The sequence below is a fragment of the Falco peregrinus genome, chromosome 2 (genome assembly GCF_023634155.1).
Source record: "Falco peregrinus isolate bFalPer1 chromosome 2, bFalPer1.pri, whole genome shotgun sequence".
In the NCBI taxonomy this organism is placed as follows: Eukaryota; Metazoa; Chordata; class Aves; order Falconiformes; family Falconidae; genus Falco; species Falco peregrinus.
The window spans coordinates 103,782,644-103,799,702 of record NC_073722.1 but is presented as its reverse complement, the minus strand read 5'-3'; the positions used below and the strand labels follow the sequence as shown (position 1 = coordinate 103,799,702).

Here is a 17,059-nt window from a genome sequence, read left to right as displayed (position 1 = left end):
AAAGCTTCGGGAAAATGAGGCTTGATGTGGATATGGGTTTAGACTGCAGCAGCATGTTTTGGTGCCGTTTGCAGGATGAAAGCCATTTTGCATGTCTTACTGTTATAGTAAATCAGTTATCAAGCATAATAATTTATTAAACGTTTATTAAAGTCTTCTTCAAGGACTGATTCATTGTGGAAGTGTTGCTTTAATTTTCCGATTTCCTCCTGGCAGAAGCGTGGAATGCCAAAATTACTGACTTAAAGCAGAAAGTCGAAAATCTTTTTAATGAAAAATGTGGTAAGTGTATTGATTCTTTTTTACTGCGCTGTCTTTCTTACGAACGTACAGTAAAGATGTGTGAGAGAGGCGTTCATGTGTTTATTCCGAAGGTCCTGCAATCCTTGTGTGCTCTAGGCATTTCTCCTTTGAGCTCATTCTCATGTAGGTTGCTTGCAATTGTGTCACGTTTCCACTGGTTATTTGATTTGGGTTTGGAAATGGAGAAGTTGTGGTCGGATTACCGCTGCTTTAATGACCCAGAGACGCGGGGATTCCACATCCTGGCGCATCTTTTTAAGTTTTCTTCACTGCTTATGAATGGAAGTTTGCATGAGTTCAGCTTCTGCATGACTCGATACGTTGTGGGTGGTACCTGGAGAGATGCTCCATCATATCCTCGCGCTTCTAGTGCAGGCTGTTGGGAAGCTAATGACTTCTCCGAATTCCTTCTGAGTGCAGCTTTTGGAACAAGATCTCTAGTCGCACCTGCCCTTGATGCTGCTCTGTAGAAGAGACAGCGACAGAATGCATTGCCTGTAACAAAGCAGGGTACAAATGGGATAGTCTTGTGTGCAGACCAAGCCAGTGGCATGAGCTGCCGGCAAATTACTAACTTTCCACGGCAAATTATGATCAGACTTGCAGCAGAATGAGTTATGTTTGAGGCTGTGTTTCATTTCCTTCCTGCTTACTCATAGCTGTCACCAAGAGAGGCAAAGCCTGCTGGTTCCACCTAGTCCAGTATGTATGTGCCAGCTATTCTATACCATTCATACCTAAGGTTTTCCTTTTTATACACACACCAGTTGCCTAGCTGGTAGCTTATTTGCTGGGTTGCATTTCAGGGGAAGCACTGGGGCTGACCGAACCGGTGAAGGTGCCCTTTGCATTGTTTGAATCCTTCCCGGAGGTTTTCTACGTGGAAGGATTGCCCGAGGGGGTGCCATTCCGCCGACCTTCTACTTTTGGAATTCCAAGACTAGAGAAGATCCTGAGAAACAAATCCAAGATAAAATTCATTATTAAAAAGTAAGACTCCCGTCTCTCTCTGATAATCTATTCCATGAGAACTGAGATGTAGAACAAAAAATGAAACTGGGTTGCCAAATTGCTGAATTACCCTGTAAAGTACACACTGGAGTATTTTTAGTAAAGGAGGAAATGGTCAGAAAGCTCTTGTAGAGGAGGAGCAGGATACAGTAATCGTTTTGTTCTGAAAGATGCTCACAACCTATTTTGGGAGGAAGAGCAAGTCCAGATTTTTTAGCCCATTTCAGTTATTGCACCACTGGTTTAGTTCCTACCGCATGGAGCTCTTACGGGTTACTCATAAAAGTTGCTGGGAGGGTACCAGGAGCTGAGAAGTGGAGATTCATATAATTGGGCATTGTAAGAACTTATTTTTCTTGTCTGGAATAGGTTTAGATACCTGTGTGCCAGTGCAGAAACAGTGGCAAGAGCAGTTGGGGAGCCTCCCGACCATGGCGTTCTTGTCTGGCTGTTTGGCTGAGAGGCTGTCACTTGGTTCCTGCCTTTGATAGATTAATATTAGAAAATTGCATTTTCTTTAATGCCAATTAATGTAATTTTTTTTTAATTGTACATTAAATGTTCAATCTGTTTGCAGGCCTGAGATGTTTGAGGCAGCTATTAAGGAATGTTCTGCTAGAAGCCCCCAAAGTGAGTTTTGCAACTGCTTAATGTTCTACATAACAGTCTCTTTCAAGGATTAAATCCAGATCAGGAGAGCTGCACGGTGTTAATGAACTCCTGAAAGATTCGTTCTACATTGTGGTTGGTTTGTTTGCTTCTTGTTTTTTAACAATGGGGAAAGCACTTGCCCATTACAGTTAAATATAGCTTTAGCAAAGGAGTGTTAAATTTTTCAAGTTATTCATAATAATCATGCCTCTAATGTGTTCTTTACTACCTTTTCTCAAAATGTAACAAGGAATGTGTGATTTGCAGAAGTAATTCAGGTCTAGAGATAAATTATTTGCTTCTAATGCATAGATCATCTAAATGACAAGTCCTCCACAGACAGGAGTGCAGAAAAGCAGTAGAAAATATTGTGTCAGGCAGGTCAGGGATGAAGTGTTTTGAGTCATATCATTGTCTCTTACTATGGGTTGGCAAAACTCTGCAGAGTTACTTGAACTTGGCTATGTTGTGCCACTGGACAGTGTGGCACAATACATATTCAGAAATATAACTGTAAAGTGTTTCTTTTGTGAATGCACGGTAGGTGTTACTGAGTTAACTGCAAGTGCTATGATTTTCCTGTTAATAAAAATACCAAAATACACGCTCCATATACTCTTTTTTTGTTTTCCTTTTAATAACAATCTTTTTAGAAACCCAGCTAGGTAAAGATTTAATATCTTTCATCTAGCTCTTTCTCTTGGATTGGAGCATGTACCTTCAATAAGTATGTCTCATTGGAAGCTGCTCCCATTGTGAAAATGGAACTGGGTCCACATTGAAAACTTTGCTAATACCTGTTATTTTGGAATATTTTCTTCATGAGCCATTCAAGATTTGGGGCTGTCTACAATTGTTTTTTAAATCAGTCCTCTCCTTTTTAGGAAAAAATAATTCATCTAACATAGCCAATACAGCAAGCACCACAACAAACACAGTGGTGAACACGGCCGCAGGGGTTGAAGATCTGAACATCATTCAAGTGACTATACCAGGTATGTCATTGCCTGGGGTCACATCACGCTTTTTGTGCTTATATCCTTGGTGACATTTCTTTAGTCTGATGAAGTTTTTCCAGCAGTCAAGCTGGCTCGCTGAAATACAAGTACTATCAACAAAGAACATAATTTACCATTCTGGTTTTTGCTGAGATGTTAAATATTTTCTAGCACTCATTAATATCTGTTCAGTGACAGGTCTATAATAGTCTTGGTCCAACCCTTAGTTCAGAAGTATCCACATTGTTCCCTTTTTTCTCATGCAATAAATTAAATATTGGTTTGCAATTTTCTTGGCAACTTCAGGAGTTTGGTGCTTGGGCTGAATCACATAACCATGCAGACTGAACTGCATTGTCTTTCTTAGGCATGTATCATGTTGATTAGAAACAGGAACGTTGCATGCTGTGGCCACCTATAGAATGGTCACTTGGCTTTTATACATTATTTACCGTTATACGTACTGTAAGAAAATATAATTTGTGATTTTAGATGTCAGTTTACAAAATCATCTCTAGGCAGTAAATCTGGATTCATCCCTGGAAGGATTCATCCCATCAAGGCCAGGTGGGATGGGGCTGGGAGCAGCCTGCTCTGTGGAAGGTGTCCCTGCCCATGGCAGGGGGGTTGGAACTGGGTGAACTTTAAGGTCCCTTCCAGCCCAAACCATTCTAGGATTTTTTAATCACCAGCTCTTTTTGCATATTTCTACAATTCTGTGTTGCTGCTAAAGCTAGGAACAAAGACAGCTCCTGGTTTGAGGCACTGGGGTGTACCTGCTTTGAGTAAATATGCAACAGTAAACAAGCTTTGGGGAGGGGGGGAGTCTGCTTGATGCTGATGCTCTTCTAACAATTTTTTCCAGATGATGAAAGCGAGCGACTGTCAAAAGTAGAAAAGGCCAGACAATTGAGAGAGCAAGTAAATGATCTTTTTAGCCGGAAATTTGGTAATTGCTTCTTCCTCCCTGTTTTTACATGGGTGTGAATGCAGTTAATGTTGTTGGTGTTGACATTACTGAATCATCGCAGTGGATGATATATCTCTGATCATTAAAATGAACGAACTTGAGAACTGTATATGAATGTTGTACTTTGACTTCAAAAAGCATCTTTTATAAGCAATGTAGGTTGTTTGGTGTTTTAAACAAAAAATCCTAAGAGTATAGATTGTGTTATGTCATCACCCCCCCACTCCCTTTCTGTTTTTTTCTGTGTAAACAGGGATGGAATACTTACTGTGCTGGCACTCCATGATTCTTCTTAGGGCTTCATAGTCCTGTCCTCTTAATACTTGGAACTAGAGTAGTTTTAAAAATGCAGCTCAGTCTTTTTGCTGTGTATAGTTTTCTTTTTTACTTTCTATTTGCATTGTACAGCAATAATGACCTGAGTTTCTTGGTCTGAAATTCCCTCGCTAGGGCTGTGCTGAATTGCTTTCATGGCATTGCAGGAGATGCTTCTTTTTTTCCTCCATCTAGCTGTTTCCTTAGATACCCCATTCTGTACCTTTTCTTAGTAAACACAGAACATGGGTTCTTTATTTGCTGAGCTGCCAGAGCTGGAGTTGTAGCTCTTGTAGTGATGTTGATGAGCGGAATCCAGCTCATCCTATTTCCAACACTGTAATGGTTTCCTTGTCACATGAATTTTCCTAGTTTCAGACCCAATAGAAAGTTTGGATTTGCATTTAGTTTCTTAATTGTCTGAGGACTTTATTTTCAAGGTAATCATAACTATGTAGACTTGAAAATAAGCATGACCCATGACCTCTTTCACTTAGGTGAAGCCACTGGTGTGAATTTCCCTGTGAAAGTCCCGTACAGAAAGATCACTGTCAATCCTGGCTGTGTGGTGGTGGATGGGATGCCTCCTGGCGTGGCGTTCAAAGCTCCCAGTTATCTGGAAATTAGCTCCATGAGGAAGATTTTGGAATCAGCGGAGTTTATCAAATTTACTGTCATTCGGTAAGTGGTTGCCACTGATCAGATTGTACAGATGTCGCGAGGACAGCCCTGTGTCTGGAATAAATCGAGACTGGAAAGAATAGAAGTTGCAGCGCATCGTTAAATAGTGGAAGATGTTGGCTCCTTGGGGTAAAACCAGATCAGGTCAAATGGAGCCCAGATGTTCATAGCATGAGTGAAGATGGTGACTCTTTGGAGGATGTGTCCAACTGAGTATGGCACAGGGCATTTTATTTACAGGCGTATTACAGCAGTTGCAATCCATTCGTATCTGTGAGTCCTAAAGTCTTGTGGGCCTTGCTCTCCCATTTGTAAGATCAAGTTCTGAGAGACAAGTCCACAGCTTGTTGGCTCTTAACAGTAAATAGTGTTTGTACTAGTATTAATATTTCAGATGTTACGCATCCTGAGTTAAGTAAACTCTTTGATAAATGGTTTTTTCCCTACAAAATGAGTTTATCTACAATATTTAAAAATACAATATTGCCCAATTACAACATAAGTGGATTTCATTTATATGTGTTTATTTCCGCAGACATATATATACACACATATATACAAAGTATATTTGTATGCATGAAGCAGAACAGATGAAACTCTGGAATCATACTAGGGAGGAGTTCAGGGATAGAAAATACAAATTTAACAGTTTATGTGACTTCTCAAGTCGCAGACTGCTTCACAGGAGTCTGAATGCTTCAGTTTATACTTAAAGAGAGAAATCTCTTAGATATGTTTTACTAAGGGGTCTGAACTCTCAACCCTTAATCATGAAGTGTCCTAACTGAAAGGACTCTTGCTCGATCCACGGTGTCGAGTTGGGCTCTGAAGAAGAGGGGACTCCCTGGTTAGCTGGTGGTGAGCGAGGGAAGGATTTTGATGTTTCTGTCTATGTTCCTTTTCAAAGTGCGAGCACACAAGCCAGGGTGCCCAAGAGCTGCTGTGACGGTTCCTTATGCTTTGGTCCAACTCCCTGTGTGTTTTTTAGCATGACCTCTGTCCCGAAAGGTTAGGTGAGGCTGCTTTGGGAGGGAAGGCCCATGCAGTATCTTTTAGAATCAGTAAACTTTTCTTTTTCTCTTGCAGACCATTGCCAGGACTTGTGATTAACAATCGTAAGTATTTATGAGACGCTGATGGCAAATGTATTCTTGTAGCTTACCCAGATTCGTTTTCCACCTTTGGGTTTGGTGGCAGAGGCTGCAGGGTGGTTCAGTTCTGTGTGTAACTCTTGTCTGTGTCTCATGAAGGTTCCCTGACTAAACATGCACGTGCAATTAACTTGAGAGCAGCGTGGTACATTTACAGAGCAGTGTAAGATTAGCACATGAACTGTGATACAAAACCACAAGATACTGATTTTGTATTTTTTCAGCTGCAGAGTCCCAAAGAGATTTAGGACCTTGACTGAGCAGCAGACTGACATGGGAGTGCCTACATTTTAGGTTCGGATCCACCGCAATGTCAGTTAATAAGCAAGAACTTTCCAGTAGCTGCACAACCGTGTTCCAGTGAAAAATTCTGCAGTCTGCCGAAAGTGTAGCAGTTTAGAGAGGCAGAGTGTAATGACCTGAAATGCTGTGGCCAACTTGGCCATGTTAATGAAATTGTTTGGGGTTGGAAAAAAAGAAGTTGTAGTATTTTCAGTTGCCTAAAATAATTGTGACCTGTTTTTTTAGATCTTCTTTAAGAGAAAAAAACGAAACTGCGAAACGCTGCTGTTACCGTGTCCCTTGTGCCGGGTTCTCTCTGAGCCAGGGTCAGGTTAGAAGTTCAGAGGGCAGGTAACCTGCTGTCATTCCTTTGGCCCGAGCCAGCCTGAGCCTTAGCCACCGGCATCACCGCTTTTGTATCCAGCCACCAGTATATTCCATTTTAATAATTCCAGTATATTCCAGTATGTTAATGTGCTGAGATCTGCGAACTGCAAGCACGAGGTGTCCTCAGGAAGGTATTGTAGCTAGTAACTCACACTGACATGCTTACCGGTCCCGGGCACGCCGTCTTAGGTGGGAAAGGGACCCCTTTGTAAGAGGGGACCTTCCAGGCAGATAAGTGTGTAATAGCGTTTCCAAATAATTCAATTAGAAATGAAAGGAGCTATTAAACTGTTGTCTATTCAGCATGTGTTGGGACTGAGGCTAGCTAAGGGCTGAGTAAGAGCAACACAGGTAATCCGACCGTCTTCCGTCACTGGGGGAGCAGGTTGGCCATTGAACATGTGGGGTTTGTCTGTTGTTCGTGTCCGTTAATTATGTTGGAAATGATCTGATATTGATAGACACCAAGGCCAATGACTGAAAGGCTCTGAGCCTGCTGCTTATAGGTACGATGCTTTATTCCTCTTCTGAGGAACATGTGGGAACTTCAAAGGAAGTTTTATGGTGCTTGCAGGCAAGATAGGGAATGTGTTTTCTGTAACAAAAAATACTGAACTGCAACTCAATCACAAGCATCAGTAACCTGTTCGTGCGGCAAGTTTCAGGATTTGCAGATTCAAGAAGTAAGATTGCCCTTGTGTTACATGTGGACCATTGTCATTGTGAAGTTAAACAGTGATCATGTCTACTCTTAGAGCTGATGGAAAAAGCTGAAGCAGAAGCATCGCCAACAGCACCAGCAGCAGCACCAGTACTACCAGGTGATTCAGAGCGCGATGCATGTCCTTGCAGGAGGGGTAGGGTATGGAGTTCTCGATCTTATTGGCAGGTGATACTAGTAGTCGTGTCCTGGGTACACGCTGCTCGTGATGAGCCGTTTTATTTTGACAGATGGTGTTCGACGGTGACTTTTATAGCTATTAAATATTAATAAATTAATAGAAAGAGCTATTGCTTCTGTCAAGCTGTGTCATTGGCGTGTTCATTGATTTGATTTTTGCAGATGATGAGTGAGCTGTGAAGAATGATTAGTAGGGGCAATACATAAAGCAAACTCAGTATCCATTTATTGATACCTGCTTAAGCCAAAGTCTGTGTGCGTCTGAGCCACATGGAAACCTCACTTGGCTGCATATCTCTCTGTGTACATGTGAGAACCTCGAATGGGGTCTTGATGGAATTTCTGCCTGCTGCAGAGCTCTGTAACCCCTGCTAGACTGTGTCTAGACCGCACACACGTCACCTGTCTTAGTGTGAATGGAGAACTTAGCTTTACGCTATGGGTAGCTAAAGTGAATGTAGTTGGGCGACTTCCATTTGACGCAGTATGGTTCGTAAATGCTCGCAGATCTTTTAAAAACGTGTCTCCCGAACTGGTGTAGTGCAGGAAAGACTTTTGCAATTATCTGGATAAACTGTTACTCAAAGAAACGAGGAGACTAAGAGAGAGCGTTCAATAAACCTCTTAAGAGTAAGGGATGCTTGTATGGCTGAAATAATTACAAAAGAAACTACGAGCTGCTCTGTTTGCGGTGGGAGGCGGTGGGAGGGAGGAGAACGGCTGCTGTGATCAGTGAACCACTGCAGTCTGTCCGTCCTTCACTCACCCACAGTGTTACAGAGGCTGAAGAGCTTGCCCAGCACCTGGCCATCTATAATCCATCAACATAGCGGGGAGAAAAAGCATTATGGAATTAAAACGTATTTTTTGCCCCCTATTCCGTGCCTTCTCACTCTCTCCCAAAATACACATACTCACTGTGGAAGACAGTGCTCTAACCAGAAGGGGTGACTTTTTTTTTAAATACTGCTTTATATTTAAGTGGTTTGAGTAAAGCCATTCCAAACTTGATGTATTTCCTGCAAGTGTGTGTTATGTTCTGCCAGGACTTGATATGTCTGCTGCAGTGGGCCAAACTCAGTCAGAAGAGAAAGTTTTAGGTAGTGTAATATAATAAATACTTGGCTATATTCTGGGTGGGGTTTTTTTTTGCAGACTGTATAGAATATTACACATATTTCTCCCAGACAAAGCTATTTGAGTCTAATGAGAAGAGAAAAAAATTAGGCATTTTTTTTTCAGGGAAAGCTTAATTGCCATAATTTTTCTAAGATGCTTATCTGATTCATATTGTTGAAACTGTACTCATATTCGTTTGACTGTTGGTTTGTTTTTTTTTTTTCATTTAAGAGCCAGCTGAACCAAGCCAAATGGAAGTATCTGTAGGAGGTAAGTGTTTGTCTTCAGCTATTTTCAACAAACATTTTTAAGTAATTGTGAAAAAAGTTGCGTCTTTTTTTAAAGGAGACAGGTCAGTCAAAACAGAAAAGGGCTTTTAGTTGTTCCCAGGACATTTTTTTGTCTGTATTAATATCAGGATGCATCATGTGAAAAACACTCTGCAGCAAAAGTTATTATTCAAATAATTTTACAAAGGAGTTTTGTGAGTTGTTGTTCTTGCTTGGTGAGTCATTACTATATATATAGGCTTTGAGTGATTGCTCATGTCCTGAGCAATGCATCTCGTTATTCAACACTGTAGTTTCCACAATTAATGCAAGTAAACGATTGCCACCATCAGGAACTTTGAATGCCACATTGGCCTGCATGTGCTGTGCAGGGAAGGGGAGTATTGATGTTTCTCAGAGCTTAAGCCCTGAAAAACATCCAACTTTCCTATTGTCCAAGAACATACCGGAGCTGTATCTTTTTCAGCTGTCGATATATGCAAGACCAAGGAGGCTGTAGATCTTTTACCCCCCTGTGCTTTTGCATGGTCTCAGAGCATTAGGAGCATTGCATGCATTGCATGCAATGGTCTGGGAGCATTAGGAGTGCTGGACTGACCTGAGAATTGGGATGCTGGTGGCTGCTGTGGGCTCTGGTCCTCTAAATGCTGCCTCTGCTATAGTCCCAGCCTGTCAGCACAGCCCGGGGCGGCTGTGGCTGCCTCTGGCGTGGCTGACACAGGGGATGGCAGGTGCTCCGAGTTGGCCAGGCTGCTGCCTTTGTGCCAGCTGGTCCTGGAGGGGCTTTCTGATGTGCCAGCAGCGTAGCCAACAGCCCTGGGGTGGTGGCCGCCGTGCCTCAGTGCTTGTCATCTGAAAACTCTCACCTTGAGTTCATTCCCTAACCCTGCTTGGGTCCCTCCAAAAGAGAAAGCAGCAAATCTCAGCGTTTCCATTCTTCTGTATCCTTTTCCATGGAAATGCCCTTTCCAGTGCCCATTGCCCCTGTTTCCCTGTCAGGTCACTGGGATGACATGCTCAACCAGAACTGCTGCTGGAAGCTCAGGGCCAGGTTCTCCCAGTGTTGGGAGCAGGTCTTTCTTGGAGCATAGATCAATCCTGTTGCAGCGGTCAAAACAAAAAACAGGCGAGTGTTAAGAGCCACGGAAGAGCTGAGCTGCAGATTTTAAGCTCACAGTTATTGAAAGATACAGGGATATTGAAAGATCTGGAACATCAGATGTCTTTGTAATGCCATAAGTATGCGGGATTGCTGAAACTGTGAGATGATGGAGGGAGACAGTTGTTCCTGGGTACCTTCACGCGGAGGAAATCTAGCTATGAGCCTTGAAAGTGATGGTTGTGAAGAAACAGACAAGCATGGGTATGGATTTGTCATCCCAAACTGGATTCAGACCCAGTAACCAGAGGAATGATCTTGAGAAAAGGCATGCAGTTGCTAAAGAACTTCAAATCACTTCAGAGCTAGGCTGGAATGTGTAAAATGATCGTGAAATGGCTTGGCTTTATAGTGATGAATTACCCTAGCTCTGAATCTTCCAAACAACTTCAGTGGAAAACCAATTTCCTTCCAACATCATATTCTCTGTTTATAAAAAGAACAAGATCAGGCTTCGGGTCATATAGGCAGTGCTATACAGGCACCAGATTTCTTTGATGTACCTCCAAGCATCCCTGTGAACAAAAAAAAAGTGAAGATTTTGTAATGAAGTCTCCTGGAAATGCAAAAAATTGTATCAAAAGATGATGAACGCTTCAGCCAAGAAGATAAAATTTCTGTCTCTGTTTTGTTGGGGTTTTTTAAGCATATCATAAAGCCTTCCTATGTGATACTGTGCGTTGAAGAAATAAAATGAGCTAGAGTCAAAATTTGGTTTGGACAGATTAATATAAAATAATGTGGAAGTCTGTATCAAGTTGAGAAGCAGTCCTGCAGATGGGAAAAAAATCTGAAAAATAGTCAGTGCTGTGAAAACAAGAGTTTGGGCAATGAATGTTAATTTACTAAATCACCCAGAAGGCATGACTTGAGCACGAGTAGCTTCAGATGTTGGTAGGTACCTTTGGAAGAGAGCATCTTTAAAAACGTGAAACAGCGATCATGCCTGACGCAGTTGAAGTCAGGAGCTACAGGCTTAACCTGTGAGTGTTTGAAAAGCTTCACCCAGCATCGCGTGTCTGAGGAGGTGGCTGAAGGCAGGAGTGGTGCTGGGGATTGACAGAGCAGGGAGAAGGACTGCAGAGCAGCAGGCAGGGCCAAAACAGTGATGTAGCTGATGTTTTTTCACTGATTATGTGGTGTTGGTGTTTCCTTTTTGGTTTAAGTACCTTTCCAGCCCAGTGAGTCTTTCAGCTGTATAAAAACCCTTTTAAATTTTTATTTCTGTTCTTCAAAAACTAGAGCTCTCTAAGAGCCCAGGCTGCTTTATATTGACATGAATATGGCGATGTCCACAGAATCAGATTGTTGTGAATATATTTTTATTTACTGTTAATATTTCAAGAGGATAAATTAATGCTTTCCATATTTTCATAGGTTTTTACGTACTGAGTACAGCAATAACAACAAAATTGATTGGGAACTTCCCTTTTTTCTTCATTCATTACTGCTTTTTCAACAGATATTACAGAAACAGAAGAAAATTGTCAAATAAAGCAAGAACCAGACCCAACGTGGTAGACTTCATCAACACTGGGTAAAAGAATTTACTGTTTCTTGAACTCAGCACCTGTCAAGGAGTAACACTTTTATATTTTTGGGTGGGGAGAAGAGGGCTGAGATACAGGACTGAATGCCAGAAGGCACCAGTCCTTTACTTACGAATTAATTTATTTGTCTCAGTTCTCACCTGTAAAACGTAGAATGTTTTCCCTACCTTATCCAAATACAACGTAAAACATGCGGTGTGCACATTGGTGAGGCAGACAGTCCTGGGAAAATGTGGCCTGTAAATAAAAACGGGTGATGGTAATGACATATTTCAGAGGCAGAGTAAAGGAAAACTTAGGGAATTAGTGTTTACGAAGAACTCTGAGATAGTTGTGTGAAAAAGCATTATTATTCCTGGTAAAGCCTGTATATTTCCAAATTGTAGCTGGGCAGGAAAAGCTCTTCACTACGATTGCAGCGTTGTCTGAGCTTGGGATGCTTGGTAAAGCTATTAATCGTGATGGCAAACCCGTTTCCTTTGAAAGATTTTTTTCTTTTCCAGTTAACTTTTATGAAAAGCTTCGTTTCATTTACATTGCAAAAATGTCTGAATCTTTCTCTTATACTATTCTTAACTTCACTCATTCCTAAAAATGGCAATTTGGTGGAGGTGGAGAGCAGTGCCGGTTATGCCGTCACGTCACCAGATATAATAGGCTGACCCCCACGGTCGTGTCTGTGCTTCGTTCAGAGAAAACGGCAATTTTAAGCTATCACAGCTCTGTATTGAGCTTTTTGTTCGTATTCCCAACCGAATATTTTCCTCATGTAGTGTTGGATACGTTAGCAGTTTGATTTGGTTGATACCAAGTTGGATGCATTTGTGTAGTACGCTCGAGCTGTAGCCTGCCTGGCTTTAGTAAGGAAAAGGCAGGGATTCATGCTGGAGACCAAAGCATCTGTGCACCATGCCAGTCCTGGGGACGCAGGCCACCAGCAAACCCCAGCTCTGTCCTTCAGCTCTGCTGGGCTGCGGGTGGGAAGGCGGTTTGTCCCAGCAGAGATGCCCGTGGGCTGCACTCCGGGCACCATCCGCTGCTTGGGATGGGGACAGCTGCTTGGGATGGGGACAGCCTCAGCCATGGTCCCCGTCCAGGCAGCATAAGCACAGCCTGGTGCACTGGGGGCTGCTGGTGGCTTCAGGATGAGGGACTGAAGGGGCAAATCCAGAAATGATTTGGTAGAAACTGGGGGAATCTGACATACCAGCATACCCGCTGCTGTGCCCAGAGCGTTGCGAGTGCAGCAGGAGCCTTCCCAAGAAATGGGTGAAGGCTGCTTTGGGAATACTGGTCGTAAAACTGAACACGGTGGGAGAAAATATACTAAAGAAACACTTGATTTGTCATGGGAAGCCCTTCCCCCAGTGGAGGTATAAAAAGCCATCTCAGCTGTCCGTTAAAGGTCACGGAAATCTTGTTGGAGCGATGGCTGCACAACGTGGTGCTGCAGCGGTTCGGAGTTGTGGATGCTTTAGCCCATCCACTGAACTTCTCCTAAAGCAAATATTTGATCTGAATTCTTACAGAGACCGCTCAGGCACACATCTAATCTCGTATTTAGTGAGAGCAATATTCAGCTTCCACATGCTTTCTGAATCTAGGCCTAAAGAACTGGCAAAGGTGATGCAAACTGCTCCTATTTGTGATAAGATACAGAGCTGTGATGAAACTAACTCACTTCTGTAATTTTTCTTATCTAGTCACAAGCATCCGTTTCTGAGAAGAGCCTGCCGGGACTGTCTTGAGCTGTGTAATATAACTGTATAAGAGAAGTACCTTCTATACAAACCCTTTTTGTACTTTTAGATAGAAATGTCTACTTTTTCAGCAGTTCTGTGAATTGACTTAAAGCAAAGAATGACTGTAGATTTGGAATGGCTGGTTTTACTTCAGAATATGTTATAAGGACTAAATTTCATGCAGCAATGCTGGGGAGATGACAGGGATTAAAATCAACAGGGACTTAACAGAGGCTGTCTGCATTTCCCAATAAAGCTGAATTTCGCCATACCTGAATGCATCTTAGCTTTTCTAATGAGGAAAAATTCCTGCAAGTAGTTCAGTTTGTTAGTTTTACTTTGGGGGGGGGGGGGGGGGGGAGAAATCATTACTTTTTGGTTCTTACTCCTTTAATGGCTGACTGGACAATAGTATCTGTATATTTGAACTAATTTTTCCTATGATATCTATCACAATTCATGTTTTTTCATAAATAAAAGATAAACTGGTTCACTTGACCGTTAGTATGCATTAATGAGATGGACTGTGAAATGGTCAGTATTTCAGTGTGTGGATTAGGAACCAATTTAAATTAAACCCTGTTATAGTTTGTTCGATTAATGCAAAGTAGTAAGTGCATATGTTACCAGAATATCACACGGTTTATATATGGTGGGTCTGGTCTCGCAGTCCTAACATAGGCAAAACTCGCATGGACCTGTGCGAGAGCTTTTCTCCTGAAGGCTGTGGGGGATGCCCTTCTGTTCATCCAGAACTAGTCATGGAAACCTATGCTACAAGCTACTCGTTAAGTCCTACTATGTCAGAAGTTAGGTCCCCTACAGCCCTGGTTGCTCCCCACATCACCTAGAGACTCATGTATGCATTTTAAGTTTCACAAACCTCTTACATAAGAGATGTAAAGCGCTGGCTATATGATAAGCTCTATAGAGAAGATGCAGATTATTGTAAAGGTTTCTCTTTTATTGGCATGAGTTTGGGCTGACTGCATTATGCGCAAATGGTAAACTTGATGCCCTGATGAAGAAATAAAGACCTTCCTGATGGTTTTCATGACTGTCCCATATTTTACAACGAATCAAGCTGTGGCAGTAGTCCTGTAGGCAGGTAGAACATGCTGTAGCAAAGTTCTTTGTTCCAGCAAAGGAAGCAAGTTCCAGTCATGCCTTTCAGACAGGAATCCAGCCCGGGGGAGGGTGAGGTGGTTGTGTCTTCAAGGAAGATTTCCAAGGCTTAAATTCAGTTGGGTGCAGCATCTGTTCCCTGGGAGCAACCTGAAATTCAGCAGGTGAATTTGGAGCAGCACACACCTGCCATTCCAGAGGCGAGGGAGAGCTGTAGGACGAGTCCCCGTGTTTTCACAATTGCTCCGTGCAGATAAAAGTGCTCCGGATGAGCTGTCTGGGCCTCGTGCTGCTGCTGCTGGCCGTAGGAGCAGGGTGAGCTCCGTGCCGAGTCATTTTGAAAACGCTCATCCCAGTTGTCCCTTCCATCTTTCCAGATGGGAAATGGAGCTGGCCGATGGAGCGCTGCCTTCCTGCCTCGGCAGACCCGTGGGAGCGAGCCCGTTAACTCAGCCCCGTGGGTCCTGTCCCAAATTATACCTGCTGACCTATTTTGCTGATGATGACTTGGGTAGACATGCTCCGTTAACGTACCTTCATAAACGGGTTGTTATCAGGGCAATGGGCAGTTCTGCGATTGCTGCTCCGAGTGTTTCCAACGGGGAAATGAGTTCACGCAACTTTCCCTGGGCTCTCGGCTTCCCCTTGAAAAAAGCAGAAGGATGGTCCATCCCTTCTTCACCTGCAGCTGCCCCCCCAGCCAGGCTCTGTATTATTGCTGGTGTGGCTGTTGGTGCTCACTCCAACCGAGGGTGAGGCGTCACCAGCAGAAAAAATGGTGAAAATTAACTAAATCCAGGCTCCTGCCTTGCCAGGTAGCTAACAACAGAGCGCCGACCTCCTGCAACGTGGCGTGCAGGAGCTAAAACAAACCAAACAGTGGTTTGGTGCATTGGTTTCACTGATGCAATGGTTTTACTGGAAGGACTGGAATCCTTATGTGATGATGCTGGGAGTTGGCGTGGTGGTGTGCGTTGTGTCCGGTCTGCTGCTGGGCTTGCAGTAATGCTGTCAGCATTCAACACTGAAGGATCTTTTTGGTCTCGGACATTTTGAGTTATATCCAGTAGAGAGAAATTAGACTGACAAAATAATTGCACCAATATTTATACCTTCCAAATAGCAATTTTATATTAAAAATATCTATATAGTTCTAATAGGTAGCAAACTTGGAAGATGTTGACCATGTATGAAAATCTCACTCGTTTCCAAACTAGTAATACGTGAGGTGTGTCACTGTTTGGGTATTGAGTGACAATGCCCTAAAAAACCTTGGCTGTACTAACAAGTAAATAAATAAAATTGCAACAACTTAACAGAGCTCTGAATATGGTTTTTTTTCTTCCACGTGGTGGTGAAGTAGCAGACCAGTATTTATTCCCCGTGTTTTCCTGACCTTTAGGAGCCTGTCCTGTGCCTTGGGCTGGCTCCTTTCTCCTGAACAGGAATGTTGGACCCCAGTGGTGCAAGATCCAGGGTGCCCGTGGCAGAGCCCCATGTTCCCTGGGTACGGCACACCAGCTTTTTCGGGTCCTGCACCTCTGTTGTGTGTTTTCCCTTGGGATTTGAAGTTTTTGCGCCTATGAAACTTGAGCCCTTTCTCCTTGGTTTCTTCTCCTAGCTGCCCTCCACGGCAGGCTGCTGAGGAAGAGGGCAGATGTCCAGTTTTGTGTGATTTTTGCCCCGGCTGTTGGAGCGTGTAGTACTAAAGAGATTTAGTACCGACTGACACGGGAGTGCCTGCCTTGTAGGTGCAGATCCATCACAGTGTCAGTTTAAGAACTTTCCAGTAGCTGCACAACTGTGTTCCAGTGAAAAATACTGTATTCTGCCAAAAGTGTAGCAGTTTAGAGAGGCCGAGTGTAATGACCTGAAATTCTGTGGCCAATTTGGCCACGTTAAGGAAACACAGACGTGACATGAGCAGGGCCTCCCTTGGCTCTGGATTTGAATTAAGCTTAAAAAAAAAAAAAAATAAAAAATGACATTTTGAACAGAATTAGAGTGGAGTTCCTTTCTTCAGCTTTTACTTTCTAGGAGGTTTTGGTACTACTTTTGGGTGGAACACTGCAGAAAAGCGGGTAGTCCATTCGCCTGAGGAATTAACCCCCCTCGTGCTTCATCTTCCATGGCTGTGGTTGAAATCCATCCCCTCGGGTCCCGTGTCTGCTGTTCCAGGGGTTGTGGGAGCTGCTCCAGCTCGCAAAAGCCAGGTCCTGTATTCAGATGCCAGCCTTGTTTCCCAGAACATGAATCAGCTCCTGACCTCCATAACCCCAGCTTGTTTATCAGATGCGTCACCTCCAAGAGTTTTCTTCCAAAATTAGGACCTCTTGACACCTACTAATGCTGTGAGTGTTGGTGGAAGCTGAGCTGTGTCTCAGACGGCGTCTCGCTCTGCACCAGCCCCTCGCCGGCGGTGAG

The 17,059-nt window shown here is 43.1% G+C and overlaps 1 protein-coding gene across 6 annotated transcripts in view; it reads left to right on the top strand.

Moving 5' to 3' along the window:
• GTF2I (general transcription factor IIi) overlaps nucleotides 1-14,564 on the top strand; it is a 78,639-nt gene extending 64,075 nt beyond the window's left edge. For 5 of the 6 annotated variants that reach the window (XM_055797959.1, XM_055797958.1, XM_055797961.1 and 2 more), the window contains 11 exons: nucleotides 217-282; nucleotides 1,110-1,293; nucleotides 1,892-1,944; nucleotides 2,850-2,960; nucleotides 3,829-3,912; nucleotides 4,746-4,929; nucleotides 6,016-6,044; nucleotides 7,505-7,570; nucleotides 9,001-9,039; nucleotides 11,681-11,755; nucleotides 13,472-14,564. In XM_055797959.1, coding sequence (XP_055653934.1) covers nucleotides 217-282; nucleotides 1,110-1,293; nucleotides 1,892-1,944; nucleotides 2,850-2,960; nucleotides 3,829-3,912; nucleotides 4,746-4,929; nucleotides 6,016-6,044; nucleotides 7,505-7,570; nucleotides 9,001-9,039; nucleotides 11,681-11,739 — 875 coding nt within the window. In that variant the 3' untranslated portion in view covers nucleotides 11,740-11,755; nucleotides 13,472-14,564. Of the gene's footprint in view, nucleotides 1-216; nucleotides 283-1,109; nucleotides 1,294-1,891; nucleotides 1,945-2,849; nucleotides 2,961-3,828; nucleotides 3,913-4,745; nucleotides 4,930-6,015; nucleotides 6,045-6,608; nucleotides 7,571-9,000; nucleotides 9,040-11,680; nucleotides 11,756-13,471 lie in introns of those variants that run through there. The other variant, XR_008746175.1, reaches the window with a different exon arrangement.
• The last annotated feature ends 2,495 nt before the right edge of the window (nucleotides 14,565-17,059 follow it).